This window comes from Crocodylus siamensis, chromosome 5 (assembly GCF_052110815.1).
Source record: "Crocodylus siamensis isolate JL-2025a chromosome 5, ASM5211081v1, whole genome shotgun sequence".
Taxonomy (NCBI): Eukaryota; Metazoa; Chordata; order Crocodylia; family Crocodylidae; genus Crocodylus; species Crocodylus siamensis.
This window is the reverse complement of record NC_143399.1, coordinates 48587516-48604680: the sequence shown is the minus strand read 5'-3', so window position 1 is coordinate 48604680 and position 17165 is coordinate 48587516. Positions and strand designations below refer to the sequence as shown.

Here is a 17165-nt window from a genome sequence, read left to right as displayed (position 1 = left end):
CAGGCAGCTACTGAAGGGCTTTGCTGGGTCAGGGCCACAAGTCCCTTTTTTCATTTGTTTATATGACTTCCCCACATTTTCCTTTTGGCCTGAAATCTGCAATGCTTGAATGGTTTTGGAAAGTTGGAGGAAAATCCGTTCTGCCAGTTGAGCAACATGACATTAGAAAAATAGCCATTCCTGTCTCCCTGTAGTAGTAAGGTCACCACTGCTTTCCCCTTGTCACCCATCAAACTTAGGTACCTGAAACTTGGCATGTTTATAGGCCACCTTGATGCATCTGTGAACCTACTCAAAATGGGAAGGGGAGATAGGTGGCTGTGAATGGGTCTGTCTCCCCCAGCATGATGATGATGAAGACTCAGTTGTCCTACAGCTCTGGGTGTTTCTTCTCCTGCAGTAGGTCCAATAAAAACAGGCTTTCCTTTCTCTGGAAGACTGCCACAGAACTCGCACCTTCCCCTTAGTGGCTTCTAACACAAATTCACCTCAAAACTTACATTGCAGCTCAGAGTCATCATGAGGCAGGAGGAAGGAGCAGTGTAAGCAGTTTTCTTACCCTTCCCCAGCTCATTTAGCATATTCTCACTTCACTTCCCCTCCATAGTTCCCAAATTGCTAATGTTGCATGGCAGGGAATTTAAGATGCACCAGTCCAAATTGGCCACAGTCAGCTTGTTAAGAGAGCATCGTCTCTTCAGCCCCTGCTCCTGACCTTCTGGCTGAAGGCACTGGTGGGAGTCTTGCTGCCTTTGCTCATTGCAGCTGGTGCTACTTAGTTCAGGAATATTCAAATCCTTCTGAGATATTGGGCTCACTGGTCTGTCTTGTGGCTCGAGGTAAAACTCAAGCGGAAATTCGCTATTAATCCTTCACATCCCTCTCCCATTCTCCTTGCTCAGCTCTGTACACTTGGGATGGGATGGGAATGCAATTACTCTTTCTTCTTCCTTGCTTCTTCTCCTAGAGACAGTGTTGAGTTTTGTGGATGACATCATCTCTGGAGCCAAGTCCCCCTGTGCAATGCCAGCACAAGTGCCTGACAAACTGTCTTCTACCATCTCCTTGATTATTCGCTGCCTGGAGCCTGACACCACTTACATGTGAGTTACACTCCTTCCTGCTGGCTATTTCCAACCTTGCACTGGTTGCCTCTGATTTGTGACTTCTAGCTTTTCTCCTAATTGCTGGGGGGGCCGGGGGGTGGTGGTATGGAAAGCAGGTATGTTCATTCTCTGCCGTTTCATAAGGCATGACCCCTCTCCTGGTTGGTGACTGTATCTGTGGGGCATGAGGGAATCCTGCTGCTGATACTGCTGGGCCTTTTCCTTGCCCGCCCATGTGGGAGATGTCATGGTCATCAGGGTAGGGTTCACTCTGCTTTGTACAAGGTAAAGCTGGGGAGAACTGCATTCCCACCCTTTTTTTTTTACACCTGGGTGATGATTTCTTCCAGCTTTATCTTATGTGATCTGACTGGACTCATGCCATAACTTCCCTCCCCCAACCCAAGCAGAGTCAAATTATTCTTCCTGGTAAGCCAGCACTCTGCACCATGTACCTAGGCTCTTCTAAACTGTCCGGGCTGCCAGTGCAGCAAGTGTCAGCCACTTCAGACGCTTGCACTAGGTGAAGTAACCAGACTCAGTAGGGATGCCAAGTAGGTTTGGCATGTACCTTCTGACTGGTTTCTTACATCCTGTTGGGCCTGCACTGCAAGGGAGCACATGTCAGCTTGGGGAAGCCTGCATCCCTAAGAGAGAAATGCCTCATGTTTTAGCATAGCCTCTTGTTTGCCTAAGTGGTATTAGTTGTACACATTCCTCCAGATGGGCATCTACTATAGGCAGGCATGTGTATGTGCATGTGAAAGTCCAATCTGCCTGCTTGCTCTGAGATGTGATGATATCTTCATCTCTGCCTCTCCCACCAGGTTCACACTCTGGGGAGTTGATAACACAGGGAGACGTTCAAGGTCAAGTGATGTGACCGTCAAGACCCCGTGCCCAGTAGTAGATGATGTGAAGGCTCAAGGTAATGGTGAAGATACTGCAGGGGTGGGCAAAATACGGCCCGCGGGCTGGATCTGGCCCACAAGGCCATACTATCCGGCTCACGGGGCCCCTAAAAAAATGTAGAAAATTAATATTTCTCTGCCCTTGGTTCCTGTCAAAAATGACAGGAGCCAAGGGCAGTAGGACCCAGGGGAAGCCCGGCGGGCTCCAACAGCAGCAGGGCCCACCTGGCCCCACCCCCCAGCCAGAAGTGGCTGAGGAAAGTTGAGGGTGGGGGGGGGGGAAGTGGCTCCACCCATGCCTGGTGCCCCGTACTGCAGCTGCTTGCAGCCTGTGTGGGGCTGCCTGTGCCCGCTCTGGACAGCCCCATGCAGGCTGTGAGCGCCTGCAGCGTGGGGCACTGGGCCTGGGGCAGGGGAGGGGCCACTTCCCCCCCGCATGCAGCTTTTCCCCAGACTCCTTACCTGCATGGAGAAAAGTGGCCTCTCGCCTGCCCCATGGCCAGCGGCCTGTGCTGCAGGCACTCGCAGCCCATGCAGGGCTGTCTGGAGCAGGCATAGGCAGCCCCAGGCTGGCTGCGAGTGGGTGCAGTGCGGGGCAGCGGGGAGAGGCTGCTTTCTTCCCCACTGCTCTCTGCACTCAGCACCACCTTGTAACCCAGATCCACTGCCAGGCTGGCAGTGGGAAGGGTTGCAAGCTGGTGCTGAGCATGGGGAAATGTGGCCCCTTGCCCGCCCCATGGCCAGCGCCCCATGCTGCAGCCACCTGCAGCCTGCATGAGGCTGTCTATGCCTGCTCCAGACTGCCCCACACGGGCTGTAAGTGCCTTTAGCAGGGAACACCAGCCATGGGGCAGGCAAGGGGCCACTTTTCCCCATGCTCAGCACCAGCTTCCCTGCTGGCGAGCAGGGGGTAGGGACTGAGCACTACCCCCCACCTGTACCACGGGGCTGGGGGGCACTGGGAGTGAGTGGGCGGGGAGCCAGCGGGAGCATGGGGCCAGCACCGGTGTCCCAGGGCCAGTGCCGATAGTGTCCAGAGCAGGGTGGCAGGAGCGTGGGGTCCCAGCTGGCAGGGGCTCTGTGGAGCCAGGCCAGCTCCCCCCCTCTCCCTGCTGGTGCAGGCCAGCCCGGCTCCACAGACCCTTGCCGGCCTGGGCCCCACCAGTGCTGGCCCTGGGACACTGGTTCCAAGATGGTGACCAGGGGGTGGGGCACCTTTCAAGGGGCAGAGCTACCCATAAGGCCCTTGACAGCCTGCCAAAACTGGGTAAGTGACCCTCCGCCCAAAATAATTGCCTGGCCCTGAGATGCTGGCTAACCCTTATAGCACAACCCAGGCCAGAGATGCCTTCTCTTAGCACCATGGGACTGTAGCGTATACTACAGTCACTGCACCCAATATCGTGAACAGTAAGTTGCATCTATGCCCTTGCTTTTTGGGCTAGTTGTAGAGATATGCCAAAACAAAAGCCCTGGGTTTGAACAGCCATTAAGCTGGGTAGAATCCAGGACCAGGTCCAAGTTGGTTCCATGTGCATGATGGGCAAAACTGAAAAAGAACCCACCTCTGTCCCACATTGAATATTGGCTATGTTTGCATCCAGAGTCAAACCTTTTGGCAGAGACATGGGTTTGATTCCTGGATGCACATATAGCTATAGCCACTGAGGCACCAAACATCTGAACTTGGTCTGGCTTTTGGACTCTGTCTCAGTGGTCTAAAGGAGGGATGCAAGTTCTGGGCAGCCTCCACTCTTCCATACTCCTGCCTATGCGTATGTGTCAAAGGTCCTGGTGACCTCTCACACATGCACCATGATGCAGAAAGATCAATGGTTGCCTACTACTACAATGAATCACCACCTTGGGGCTCTGGTGACTGTTTTCTTATGGGTTATGACATATGTAGTTAAATCTTGGCAGAATTACAATCTGAGGTTGCCTGGCTGCTCCTCCATTATGTTTACTGAGACAGGCTGTTGTAATCATGTTGGTGCAGCTAGACTGAGCCTTCAGAAAGGCAGCAGGGGTCAAATATGTTTGCCATTTAGGAGGTGGAATATATGTATTTGTTTAAACATCCCCTCCAGGGTGGTAGGGAATGAGATGCATTATTCTAAGTGGCAATGAGAATTAATCTCAAGCCATACCAAAGCCACATTGACAGTATAACACCACCTCTGATCATATTAGACAGCATCCCAAAGGGTATGGCTGGTATATGGGTAGTAAGAGTATCTGCAGTAAAAAATCCAGAGCACACAAGCTTCAAATGTACTAGGATTGCCGCAGTTTTGGAGGTATAAACCAATCTCTGAGTGTTGGGAGTCAGGAGACAGAGTTCTTACACCTTCCTTTGAAGATCTGGTTCTGGTAGTTATCAGAGATGAGAAACTGGATGAGATGGACCACAGGCCTTATCCAGTCTGGGAAGTCTGTTTTCTTGTTCCTCTGTTAGGATGTATTCTGTTGATACAATGCAAAGTACAAGACAGTGGGTGGATTCCTGCTCCTTCATATTGATGGAAATTTTGTCCTTGACTGTAGCCAGGCCAGGATTTTGCCCAAGGGGCTTTCCTTAAAAGCTGAGATGCTTGATGGTGCATTTCCTTCTTCTATATTAAGCACATTGCGGGCCCTTTCCATCTTTTTATCCAGAAATAGCAGACAAGATCTACAATCTTTTCAATGGCTACACCAGTGGCAAAGAGCAACAAACAGCTTACAACACCCTGCTGGACCTGGGTTCACCCAGCCTGCACCGAGTCCTCTACCATTACAACCAGCATTACGAGAGCTTTGGAGAGTTCACTTGGCGATGTGAAGATGAGCTAGGACCCAGGTAAGCCGGTTAGCCATATTACTTAGAACAGCAGTTCCACCTCACTCACTGCACATGTTAGAATGCCCCCCATCACTAGTTATCAGTAAGAAGGTTAAATCTGGCAAATGGACAAGACACAGATCAGCAGGAACCTATCTTGACTGTAGACAAGCCATTAGCTGGAATTCCACCATCTTTCCCCAATCCGCCTTCAGTTTATCTTTGTAGATTGACTTGGCTATTTTCACATGATGAAGAAACAGAAGGGATGGGAGGAAAAGACAGCCAAGGGACCCTCTTTTCCACTCATATTGTGGCAACGGTTGCTGCCAGGGGAAAACAGAACATCCTAAAAAAATAAATGCTGAAGATTTCCTGAACTAATTCAGAGGAGACTGTTCCAAATGTGAGGGGAACGGAATGTGTCTGGGAGGCTGTTCCAAAAGGCCTGGGCAGTGGGCAGTACAGTATGGAGTAGGGTGGGAGGGGAGCAAGAAAGGGCAGCTAAAGCAACTTCAAGATGGCTGTTCTGGATCCTAGGAAAGAGTGGAGGTAGATGAAGCAGACTGCATTTTGTATGCACACTATATAGGCAAGCAGATTTCTGCCATAGTTGATGCAAGCAAAAGCCAGGTTTACCTGGTCTCACATTTCATTTTCTTGCTTTTGTCTAACTTGAAATTACTGTGCCTGGCTACATTTGGCTTCTGTGTAATTCTACTGAAAGCAACAGAGTGACATCCAGAAATAGTTCCCTCCTGTTCTCTTTAGTTCTGCCCCTTTGTCCCCAGCTCTGGTTGCATGGGTTAATCATGTTGAAACTGAATACCCTGTGCCTTAAAACTGCTGGCTTGTTGCTGCCATTTTCATGCCTCAATGTGTCTAGACATAGCACCCCACCACTGTGATATGCCAAACCCGCCTAAAAGGAGGGAAACCCCTTCTTCTCTCCTTCCCTTGAGCACCTGTGTTCTGAATATAGCTAGAGGAAAAGGATGGCTTGAAACAGAAATTATCATTATGTGCCTTTAAATTTCTGTGCATTTTGGTCCCTTCACCTAAAAAAGGATATAAAAAAACTATAGAAGGTACAGAGAAGGGCATCAAGGATATAGAGAGACTTCCATATGAGGAGAAACTAAATAGACTAAGACTTCTCAGCTTAGAAAAGGGATGCCAGAGAAGGACATGATAAAAGTTTATATAATATTAAAAACTGCAGAGAAAGTAAATGGGGATGTATTATTTCCTGTCTGCTACAGTACTAGAAGTAGGGGACATAAAACTTTTAACTCAGTGGCAATAAGCCAGTGATGATGGCAATATTAGCACTGTTAGATGTGAAAACACCTATACATGATTCACAGGATAAATCCAGAAATCTCAAGTAGGCGCCCATAGTGTCCAAGACATTCTGATCTGTTTTGGTTTTTCTAAGTTCTTTGGAAGTAAAGAATAGTTCTGTTACTTCCCAGGAAATGAACAAAAGCTAAGAAGACCCGGCATTTTCTAAGGGGTGCCCTGAGTCTAAAAAGGTTGAGAACCACTGTATTAGGTAGTAGGTTTTAAACTAACAACAGGAAGATCTTGCTCATGCAGCATGTAATTAACTTGTAGAATTCTTTGCCACAAGATGCTGTGGGAGCTGACAGTTTAACACAATTCAAAATGGGAATGGACAAGAGAATGGAGGAACGATCCGTCAGCAGGTATTGAACATTGCAGGTAGGGGGGCAGCCTCCAAATCACAACGTCCTCAATGCTCTGAATGCTGGAAGCTACAGTAGTAGAGGGGCAGATGGTGGAAAATTCTGAGTGTGGCATGTTTACCCTTCCCCTCAGCATCTCCTCTCCGCCACTGTTTGAACAGACCTATTTATTATGTCAGGACTGGACCTAGGGCCACCAGAAACTACAAGCTCCTCCCTCAATGGCTAGAGGGAGGCCACTAAGTGCACACCACTAATTCTGTGGGAGAAAAGATGTTAACACAGGAAGAAGAGAGCAGGTACTGGTATGGAGCATCTTGCAGGAACCATGCTAATCATCTCTATGTTTTTGGGGAGACAGGATACAGGGCTGGATGGACCTATAGTCTGACCTAGTAAATGGCAGCTTTCATGTTCTAAGAGCTCAGAATCCACCTGAAAATCCGTGTGGCTCTGCCTTTGTCAATCTTCACAAACACCCATCCTCATCCATGAAAGCATGGGGTACAGGAGTGCACACAACCCCCCTCTCCAGGCCTCAGGTCCCCTCTCCAAAATCTTACCATAATTTGCTTTCAGCTGGGACTGGGTGCTACTTCTGCAGAATTGTGAGAGCCTCCAGCTTCTTCCCCTCCATTCCCCAGGTCTGAGAGAGTTTTCTTATCCCCTTCTCAGGAGACACCCCGTGGACACATCTTGTCCTTTCATAAATTTCCAGTGCTCTGCCAAAATGAGCCCTCTCTTGGTGGGGGACAGAATGACTTGGCTGGAAGCACTTCATAGTCCCCGAGGTTTCATGGCAGCCGTATACTAAGTGTTATTGTGCATCTCCCCTAGCACAGAGTTGCTAGGAAACCTCCAAGGTTTCCTTAGCTCCTCAGTGCAAAGGGTTAGTAACTCCCTCCTCCCCTCACCCCAGAGTACTACAGAGGGGAAGGCTGAATGTGGCTGAGAAACATTTCTTTGGTAGGAAACCTAACAATATGTTGTGAAGTTTTCAGTGCTCAGGAGGGGTGGCTAACCTGTTCTGAGTGCTCTTGGCAGGAGATAGGGGCTTTTTGAAAGCAGTTTCAAGTAGACTTCAGAGTTGCAAGAGAACCTACAAGAACTTATTCCCATACCCAACAAGTGAGCCGTGCAGGGTGGGGCTTTATCTCACACACGTACTGAATCCTGCAGGTTTTGTGCTGCTCTGCTTCTGCCTCTTTATTTAAATTCCAACACCAGTTTGCAGTGTCAAAAGTTGTCCCCATCTGATGACTTTTTGGTAGCTTATGCAAAGAGAGAGTTGACTGGACTTAATCAAGGAAATAAGTGAACTCATTGCAAAACCAACAGTCCAGCTGGTGCTTGCTGGCAGCCTTAGTAGAGAGGCTGAGGATTTACTGTACTATAGTGAATGGGCACTCTCTGGATCTGAGAAGTCTGTTCAGGTCAAAGTGGTGATACACTGGCAGAATTTTGTATGCAGCAAAGTATAGAGGAAAATGATCTGCTTTAAATAATTGGTGCTGAATTTACTTAGCCTCTGTGTCTGTCTGGGGAATTTAAAAGAGAAGAGGGTGAAGATGCAGAAGGGTTAATTTTCATTCGTTGAAAGTGTTCAAGCATTTGAAGGAAAATGATGCAATTCCTGATGAAGTGTTTGCAGCTCATACCATTTGGAAAGTAACATTTAGGCAGCTGCAAGAGGTCTCTGGTGATGACAAATCTTGGAAACCAGACCTCCTGTTTGATCGTCTGCTAGGGTGAAACATCCAGACTGGTTGTGACAGGACAAATCACTTGCAGATGACATTATTTAGCCAGCAGACAGAGTGTTTGTTTGACTGCTTTCTGATGCTCCTTTGAAGTTCTGGATGGAAACCCGCACCGCATCATCCCATCATACTGTGCTCCGGAGTGTGCTCTTTTGGAACGTGCTTCTGTCAATTCCTAGTAACGTTGGCTGTTAGGGTAGTGTTTGTATGCAAGATGTAGAAGAGCGGCTGTTACCTCCTGCCCTGGGAAGACGTTAATTGGGCCAAATACCTTGTCCAGGGAGGAAGGTAGGCTGCATTCCAGGAGATAAACAGTGGATAAGGGGCTCATCCAAAGCCCAGTGAAGTCTGTAGGATGCTTTCCACAGACTTCCATGCATTTTGGATCAAGCCCTTAGCAACTAAGGGCTTCAAATACTCTACTCATATGAACTGAGTCTCCAGGGAAGGGTTCAGTTGATACTGTGGCAGCTAGGTGCTCATCCCCTTCTACTATGCTAGATTAGCCTAAGGGCGCTGTGGTTCAGATGGTTGGTATAACAGTCTTCTGGAGTTTTTGACTTCTTGATAGCTCATTCAAAACCAGTCCATGTCAGTAGCCAGAATCTGAAGGCTGTTGATGAGGATTTGGGTTGTTAGGTTTAGCATAATTCCTGGTCAGTATCTATCCCATATTGCTGCCAACTTTGCATGGGCAGACTTAACTTCTCGCTGTCTCCTAGAAGTGGTTCCCTCAAGACAGAGGTGCTGTGGGGGAAGCTCCACTGTCAGTAGTGTGACTAGGGGTAGGCAGGTGGGGCACCAATTTAGGAAAGGTGCCAGAATCACCCCCACCCTCGCAGAGTTTGTGTCCCAGTAGCAAAAGTAGCCTTATGGGGTTGCTCTTGCACCTGGCTGTACAGACACTGTGCTGCTACTGTAAGAGCCACAGCCAGGGCAGCAGACCATGTGGGTGGTAGCAGCAGCAGCAGCAGCAACAGCAGTAGCAGCCAGGGATGGTTTTTGAGTCCTGGGTGTAGGTAAAACTCCTGCCCCTACCACACTGCCACTCAGCAGCATCTTCTCACCACCCCCTACCCCAGCTTTCCAACAAGTTTGTCCAGGGTACAAACCCTATTTGTTATGCCTCTGTCTGCCATGGTCATAGTTGTTGTCCCACCCCTGGGTATCTCATTCTTCTGGGCTGTCAAGCCAGCATGAAACTCCAGGAGGCAGAGCTGTCACCTGCCAGATGCTCCAGGAGGTGAAGGTTACCCTGCCCCTGGCCTCAGTAGATTATCTTGAATGAGCACATGTGTAAGGGTGCTCCATACCTGGCTCTCTGGAACTACCACCTGAGCAGAGAGCAAGGTCTTCAGCTAGTCTACCTCCAACCTGCATCCAGAGATCATCTCTACATCCTTGTGCTCCATGTCGTGCTTTTCCTTGCTCGCCTGTCCACTCAACCAAGGAATGGGACATTCTTCAACTTGGCAAGGAAGAAACTTCCCAGAGGGACAGCCTTGATTCCAGCCTAGTCTCTTGGCTCAAGTTGCATGGAGAAGCTGGCCCACCTGGTGGCTTTATCTGTGGCTGTTGTTCTCTTTTTATTTTTCTCTAAAGCTTTCATGGTCTGTTTAACCTTTCTTGCTTTTCTCTTCTCCGACCCTCTGTCCATCTCTCTTGCCTTCCCCCCTCTTTTTTTCCTCTGTCTTTAACCCACCCCTTCCCTGGTCCCACCACCTCTCTGGCTTCTCCCATAACCCTCTGCAGGAAGGCTGGCCTCATTCTCTCTCAGCTTGGGGACCTCAGCAGCTGGTGCAATGGCCTCCTGCAGGAGCCCAAGATCAGCCTCCAGCGCACGTCACTCAAATACCTTGCCTGCCGCTACAGCGAGATCAAGCTCTATGGACTCAACTGGTCAGAGCTGAGCCGGGACCTGAAGAAGACATGTGAAGAGCAAGCATTAAGCGTCCTTTACAATGACTATGGTGACAAAGACTACTGAGGGTTTGAGGAGCTACACAACCCTTAAAGGAAGAATAGAAAAAAGGCAGTTGTGGGGGATTTATAAAAGGACCTTCAGGGGGTCACTGCAATCTCTAAGGACCTAAACCAGGGAGAGAACCTACTGCTTCTCGGCAGCACTTGCCTGGTATTAGACTCTTCTTCAACATGGCCAATAGCCTTTCTAGTTAGAGGTCTCATGAGACCCAGGGTTGTTTGTTTGTTTGGTTGGTTGGTTCTGCTCATTTTCCCCTTAGAGGTTCTTTGAACTGCAGGCATGAACTTGCACTCTGGAATGGAAAATACATTTTTAAAGGTTTGACCCCTTCTCTAAACCCCTCCAAAATCCTCATGCAGAGTGCATCTCAAATTACAAAAAGAGCAAAATAATAGAGGCCAGAAGGGGAGAGAAATCCTGTTTGGAACTCATAACCCAGCTACTAAATTAGTCAGGATTGGAACAATGGTGACAAGGCATCCAAGTCAGTTTAAACAGTTTTGTTCAGGATCTTATTCTGGGATTGGATCTGAGCAAAAGGTGTTGCTGCAGCCAAGATGGTTTTGCCTCAGTTGCAAAACATGAACTCTGGACTGCACTGCAAGCCACCTTGCTTCACTACAGGGTGAGGAGTTTGCCAGTAGGCACATCTCATCGTCTTCATTCTGTCTGCTGGTGGTGGGATCTTGCAGACTCCTTCCATCTTGTAGTCACCCCGACCTGGTGAGTCCCAGTGGTCACTGCTGCAGCCCTGTTCATCTCAGTGAACTTTTCTCCTTGAACCAAATTCTTGGGAAGTAAGTCTCTCCCACCCCTCTTCCCTCCGCCTAGTAGAAGTTACTAAATAATGTCTGATGTTTGCAGGGAGCTCTAGCCAAGGTGTACATACCAGGACAGCATTTACCAGGCTGGTTCCTGTGTCACTAAACTCCAAAACATGGCGCAGAACAGCTTTCCAGAGGAGCGGGACTGTGGAGGGTAGGGTGATGTGGGAGGGGCGAGGGTAGTTCGCTGTTCATCAGGAGTTGCCTCTTTATGTTAGTTTGCCTCCCCATCCATATTCACCTTACCAAAATGAAGCTCCATCACAATGGATTGGAGTAGGACTTATGCCCCAACTATCCACTGAGATTAGTTTAGCCAGGCACCTTGTTACCTCCTGAAGAAATGTTCAGGCCACCCATTGGGAGATCCCTTCTAACAAACAGATCTTTGGCTTCTCCCATCATGGAGCTCAAGTGAGATTGCACTCCCTCCTTCTAGCTCTCCTTGACTGGTCCCCTCAGTCCCTGCTACCCTGTGGGAGTGTCTTGCTACAGAATAAGTGAGGATTGAGACCATTACAGTAAGAGGTCCCCCCGTATTAAGATCTGCTGTTGTCATTAATGTCTCCTTTTGAAACGCTCATTAACACCACAGAGACAAGACAGCTATGGGAGGCTGGGCTCAGTTTAGTTCTAGTTCATTGGCAGAATGTCTCATCATGATACGATGAGCAGCAAGAGCTCAACTTGACCTTCAGAGCCACCCTGAGTCTATAGAGGTCTGGCCAATAGAGAAAACCATCTTTGGGCTTGTCAGCTGAATCCCTTTGAGCTGGCTGCTCCGGGAGACAAATGTGGGTCATGTGATGGGATTATTTTTGGCATCTTTTCCGAACAGAATTTTCCTTTCGCATTGCGGTGCTGGCTGGAGCTATCTTAGCCTATGTTTTATGGTTTTCTGCCACCCCTCCTTCTCCCACAAGGTGCCAAGGACATACATCTAACATTTTGCTGTGCATCTAGTTGAGCTAAAAAGTTCTTGTCTGAAGCCTCTCTCCTCAGCTAATTGTGCTACATCACAGTATTTGTATTCAACACGCACTGAGAAATTTCCTCTCTGAATATATCAGCTGTCCCTGTATCCTGTTCAGAATGGTAGGCATAGGATAAATGCTACCTGGTACCAGGGAAGATAGACCTATGATCAGTTTGGACAAACTTGGTGTTAGGAAGTAGCTAACCTCAAGTGGCAAGTCAGCAAGAGCATACCTGGAAGAGTGAGCAACAGATGTGTAGTGATGTGACCAACAGGAAAGATGAGCCTGAGTCTTCCTATTGCAAGAGTTGGCTTCTTTGATTCTGGACAGATGCTAAGATGCTGCCCAGTGTTAATAGGAAAGCAAAAAGCTTTCCCATTGTACATTTCTTCAGCTATACAAAGCTGGAGAGGAGGGTGCAGCTCTGGATAGTGATTTATACCCAAACACAGTTGATTTTTATTATAAAATTGCCCCCCACTTGCATAATCAATAATATCATCAATGCCTGTCAGTTAACCCAGTGCAATTTTGCTTTATGGTTTGTCTGTCTGGCTTTGGGTGCCTGCCAGTGTGTTCTGCTCAAAGGATCTCAAGGTACATTACAAAGCAATGCTGAACTGGACACCAGGAGTTCAATGAGCTTGGGCAGTCGCACATTCTTCCACTGACACCCCTGTGTATTTAAGCTGGTTCCAGTCCCTAGAAATCTGGGCTAAGGCACCTTAGTTTACCTCTGCGTTTTTCTTCCCAACAACAAACCAAGAGAACTTTAATTTTTATCTGGGCAACTACACAGAGATGGCCAAACGGGACTTCTGTTTAGTCCAGTTAAACCTGAATGTCTTTGGCTTAGAAGTAAACTTTGTGCTCATTGAGAAATATTGCTTAGGTGCCTTTTTTCTGAAACATCGATGTTTCCTTTTGCTAGCAGACACGTCACTTTTCTTGCTTACTGGGGCAGGAACATAGATGGAGGTGGTGCAGACGGTGCCAGCCTAGACTGCTGAACTTTGCCAAGAAAACCCTGCGAAGTCCAGACACTCTGGGCATTCACATCTGTCTAGGTTATTTATTTGTACTACTCAAGATTTATGATGGGACTTTGCAGCTATTTCCATATTGCTTTTGCTCTTGCATTTCAAAGCATTTGCATTGTAGGTTTATGACATCAAAGAGCCTCTCCAGCCAACCCAGTCTTAACATGGGGCCCCCTTTCTTACCCTAGAGACTAGAGAAGGAGATCAAATAAGCTATGAAGTCCAGCTCTGTCCCAATTCAGGGTTATTTCTAGGGCTCATCTCTAGTATATCCTCCAGTCCTTCACTCATTTCAATTTTTAAAGGGGCTGCAGTGTAAGGGTTTCTCTTGGGCCTCTGTGGTCAGCCTCAGTGGAGAATTGGTCCATGAGTGTCACAAGCTGGAAATACTGCCTGACAACAATACCTTATCCCTACCTTCAGATATGGCAGGGTGGGGAAGGGGGGTTGTGTGAGTAGTTGGTGCTGCTTTTGTAAGTTATGTTAGCCTGGCACCTTGATGTTCTGTCTTCAGGACACTTAATTTAGCCTGGAAAAGTGCAGGCTCAGGGGTGATCTAATGGCCACGTATAAGTTTATCAGGGGTGACCACCAGGATCTGGGGGAATGTTTGTTCACCAGAGCACCCCAAGGGATGACTAGGTCGAACGGTCATAAACTACTGCGAGACCATTTCAGGCCGGACATAAGGAAGAATTTCTTTACTGTCCGAGCCCCCAAGGTCTGGAACAGCCTGCCATCGGAGGTGGTTCATGCACCTACATTGAACACCTTTAAGAGCAAATTGGATGCTTATCTTGCTGAGATCCTGTGACCCCAGCTGACTTCCTGCTCTTTGGGCGGAGGGCTAGACTTGATGATCTTCCAAGGTCCCTTCCACCCCTAATGTCTATGAAATCTATGAAATTTGTGTTAGAGTAACACTGGGAGACTCCAGTTGAGTTACTGTTCCCAAAGTTGAATCTTGCCCCAAAATAGATGAAGGATTGGGGTGAAGTGACTTGTCCAGGGTCACGCAGGAGGACTGTTTCAGTGCTGAGATTAGAGCTCAGGTTGCCTGGCCCCACAGCTCACTGTCCTATCCACAAGACGAGGCTGCCTCCCTCTGACGCCAAACAGTTGGTATTCATGCAGTTGTTATTTCTCTAGCATCATTGCCACATGAGACCTGTTCAGGTGAGGATCACCTAGGGATGTGCTGGTAACAGCACCTTCTGCTACTCCTGAAGAAGGTGCTAAGGCCTTGGATCCTAATGACAAAGGAATGAGGGACCCTATTTTTAAACTCTTACTGGCCTCCTCAAGTATTGGGAACATAGCTCACTCCACCTGACAGCCATTTTTTTTAATATAGAGAGAGGTTCTGAATATATACATTTTTTTTTTCTCTCCACCTTCCTTAATGTTACAGCTCAGTTGCTCTGTTGGGAACTTAACCCTGGTTGCACATTATTGTTACTAACCCTGAATTAATATTTCTTTAAGGTCAGAGTCTTTTCAAGGTAAAGCTGATTGACTATTGTAGTGACCCAGAACCAAGCAGGAGTTTGTGTTATAATCTGGCTGTGTCACTATTACATGTGATCTGCTTGCCAAAAACAACCTTGGAATAAAGGGCCAGGTCCTCAGGTATTGACATCTGTGGAGAACATTGTCTTCTGTTGACCAGTGATTTACAATGACTTGCACCACCTGCTGGCTCCAAAAAACTCAAGGCTCACTGACCACATGTGCTTCTGGGGGAACTTCCATTGAGTTCTCTGAAATGCTCTGCTATGTGTGTGCAAAGTCACAAATGGCTCTTGTGAAGTATTAAGCCTTGAATCTTGGCATTTTCTTACCAAAAGAATGTTTGAGAGAATGTTTTTGTATGACTAAGTCCACAACTCCCCCAGCCCCTTTGTTTGTTTCTGAATTAATGGGGAAATGATTCACTAAAGGCAAACCTCTCCTTTTTTTTTCCTTGGACATACCTGTACGACTGTAATAGCATTTATTACCTTTTACTTGTTGTGCAATTATTTAACAAGAAGATTGTTTGGTCCTTTCTTTTTTTTAAATTACTACAATTCATGTTCCTTGATGTTCTCTTAAAACTCTAATGTGACGTTTTACTACTGTAGATGGAAAGTTGGGGGTGCTAGGGTGGGGGGAACATGTGGCAAAAAAAAAAAAAACTTCAGGAATTACAGTATTATTTAAAAAGGTTTTAAAAATAATTGTAACTGTAAAAATCAAGATGAAGATTTAACTAACTATTAAATGGAGCTGTTAGTAATCTGTGGGTTTGGCAAATTGGAAATGTTTGTTTATAGTTTTGGTCCAGTTGATGTCACTTTTGGTAATGAGTCAAATGTTCAGACTGGAACTTCCTTGCCTTTGAACTCAGCTCCCTCTTCACACAAGTTTACCATTAGCTTGTCTGCCTGCCAGTTTGGCCAAGGCCATAAGTACTCCATCCCCACAGTAAGACTAACACCCCTCATCTAGGTGGAGTTGCTGTCACTGCAGCACACACATGAGTTTATCCACCCACATGCCTGACACTGATTGAAGTCGAGGTGAATTCCAAAGGCTGCAGGGACAGTAGTTTTGTGGTTAAATATTTGCTCACCAGCTTCTTTGCTACAGTATATTTTGTATATCTCTCTTGGCTGCACTGCTTCATACCTACTATAGATATGGCTTGGAGAGTGTGATGAGACTCTCTAAATACATGTGCAAGTGTTTTCAAGGGGTGTGTAAGCGAAAGTCTGTGCGTAGGTCAGGCTTGTATTAACATGTAAACAGCTTTTTTGCACATGCTAGGTGAAATGCTTTAAACCTTTACTGTGTAGACTTTTCATTAGGGCTCTGGGAACCCTGCTTAGGTCTTCCTGGGTTTTGCTACATCCTTTTTATTCATAGATTCATAGATGCTAGGGTCGGAAGGGACCTCAATAGATCATCGAGTCCGACCCCCTGCATAAGCAGGAAAGAGTGCTGGGCCTACATTACCCCAGCTAGATACACATCCAACCTTCTCTTGAATACCCCCAGGGTAGGGGAGAGCACCACCTCCCTTGGGAGCCCGTTCCAGACCTTGGCCACTCGAACTGTGAAGAAGTTCCTCCTAATATCTAATCTAAATCTGCTCTCCTCCAGCTTGTGGCCATTATTTCTTGTAACCCCCGGGGGCGCCTTGGTGAATAAATACTCACCAATTCCCTTCTGTGCCCCCCTGACGAACTTATAGGCAGCCACCAGGTCGCCTCTCAACCTTCTCTTGCGGAGGCTGAAAAGGTCCAGTTTCTCTAATCTCTCCTCATAGGGCTTGGCCTGCAGGCCCTTAACCATACGAGTGGCCCTTCTCTGGACCCTCTCCAGGTTATCCGCATCTTTCTTGAAGTGCGGCGCCCAGAATTGCACGCAGTACTCCAGCTGCGGTCTGACCAGCGCCCGATAGAGGGGAAGTATCACCTCCTTGGACCTATTTGTCATACATCTGCTGATGCACGATAAAGTGCCATTGGCTTTTCTGATGGTTTCGTCACACTGCCGACTCATGTTCATCTTGGAGTCTACTAGGACTCCAAGATCCCTTTCCACTTCCGTGCCACCCAGCAGGTCATTTCCTAGGCTGTAGGTGTGCTGGACATTTTTCCTCCCTAGATGCAGCACTTTGCATTTCTCCTTGTTGAACTGCATTCTGTTGTTTTCTGCCCACTTGTCTAACCTGTCCAGGTCTGCTTGCAGCTGCTCCCTGCCCTCCGGCGTGTCCACTTCGCCCCATAGCTTAGTGTCATCTGCAAACTTGGACAGAGTACATTTCACCCCCTCGTCCAAGTCGCTGATGAAGACATTAAAGAGTATCGGTCCAAGCACCGAGCCCTGCGGGACCCCACTGCCCACACTCTTCCAGGTCGAAACCGACCCATCCACCACAACTCTCTGGGTGCGACCCTCCAGCCAATTCTCCACCCACCGGACTGTGCAGTCATCCAAGTCACAGCCCCTTAACTTGTTCACCAGTATGGGGTGGGATACCGTG

At 47.7% G+C, this 17165-nt stretch overlaps 1 protein-coding gene across 7 annotated transcripts in view; it reads left to right on the top strand.

The window, feature by feature from the left end:
* ASTN1 (astrotactin 1) overlaps positions 1–17165 on the top strand; it is a 278304-nt gene that overhangs the window by 200335 nt on the left and 60804 nt on the right. For 5 of the 7 annotated variants that reach the window (XR_016442322.1, XR_016442321.1, XR_016442323.1 and 2 more), the window contains exons 20-22: positions 968–1103; positions 1934–2034; positions 4676–4859. Coding sequence is in view for 3 of the 7 variants with exons in the window: in XM_090047144.1 (XP_089903270.1) it covers positions 968–1103; positions 1934–2034; positions 4676–4859 (421 nt within the window). In the remaining 4 variants the exon portion in view is untranslated. Of the gene's footprint in view, positions 1–967; positions 1104–1933; positions 2035–4675; positions 4860–6458; positions 6551–10062; positions 15399–17165 lie in introns of those variants that run through there. The other 2 variants (XR_016442320.1, XM_090047142.1) reach the window with 2 other exon arrangements.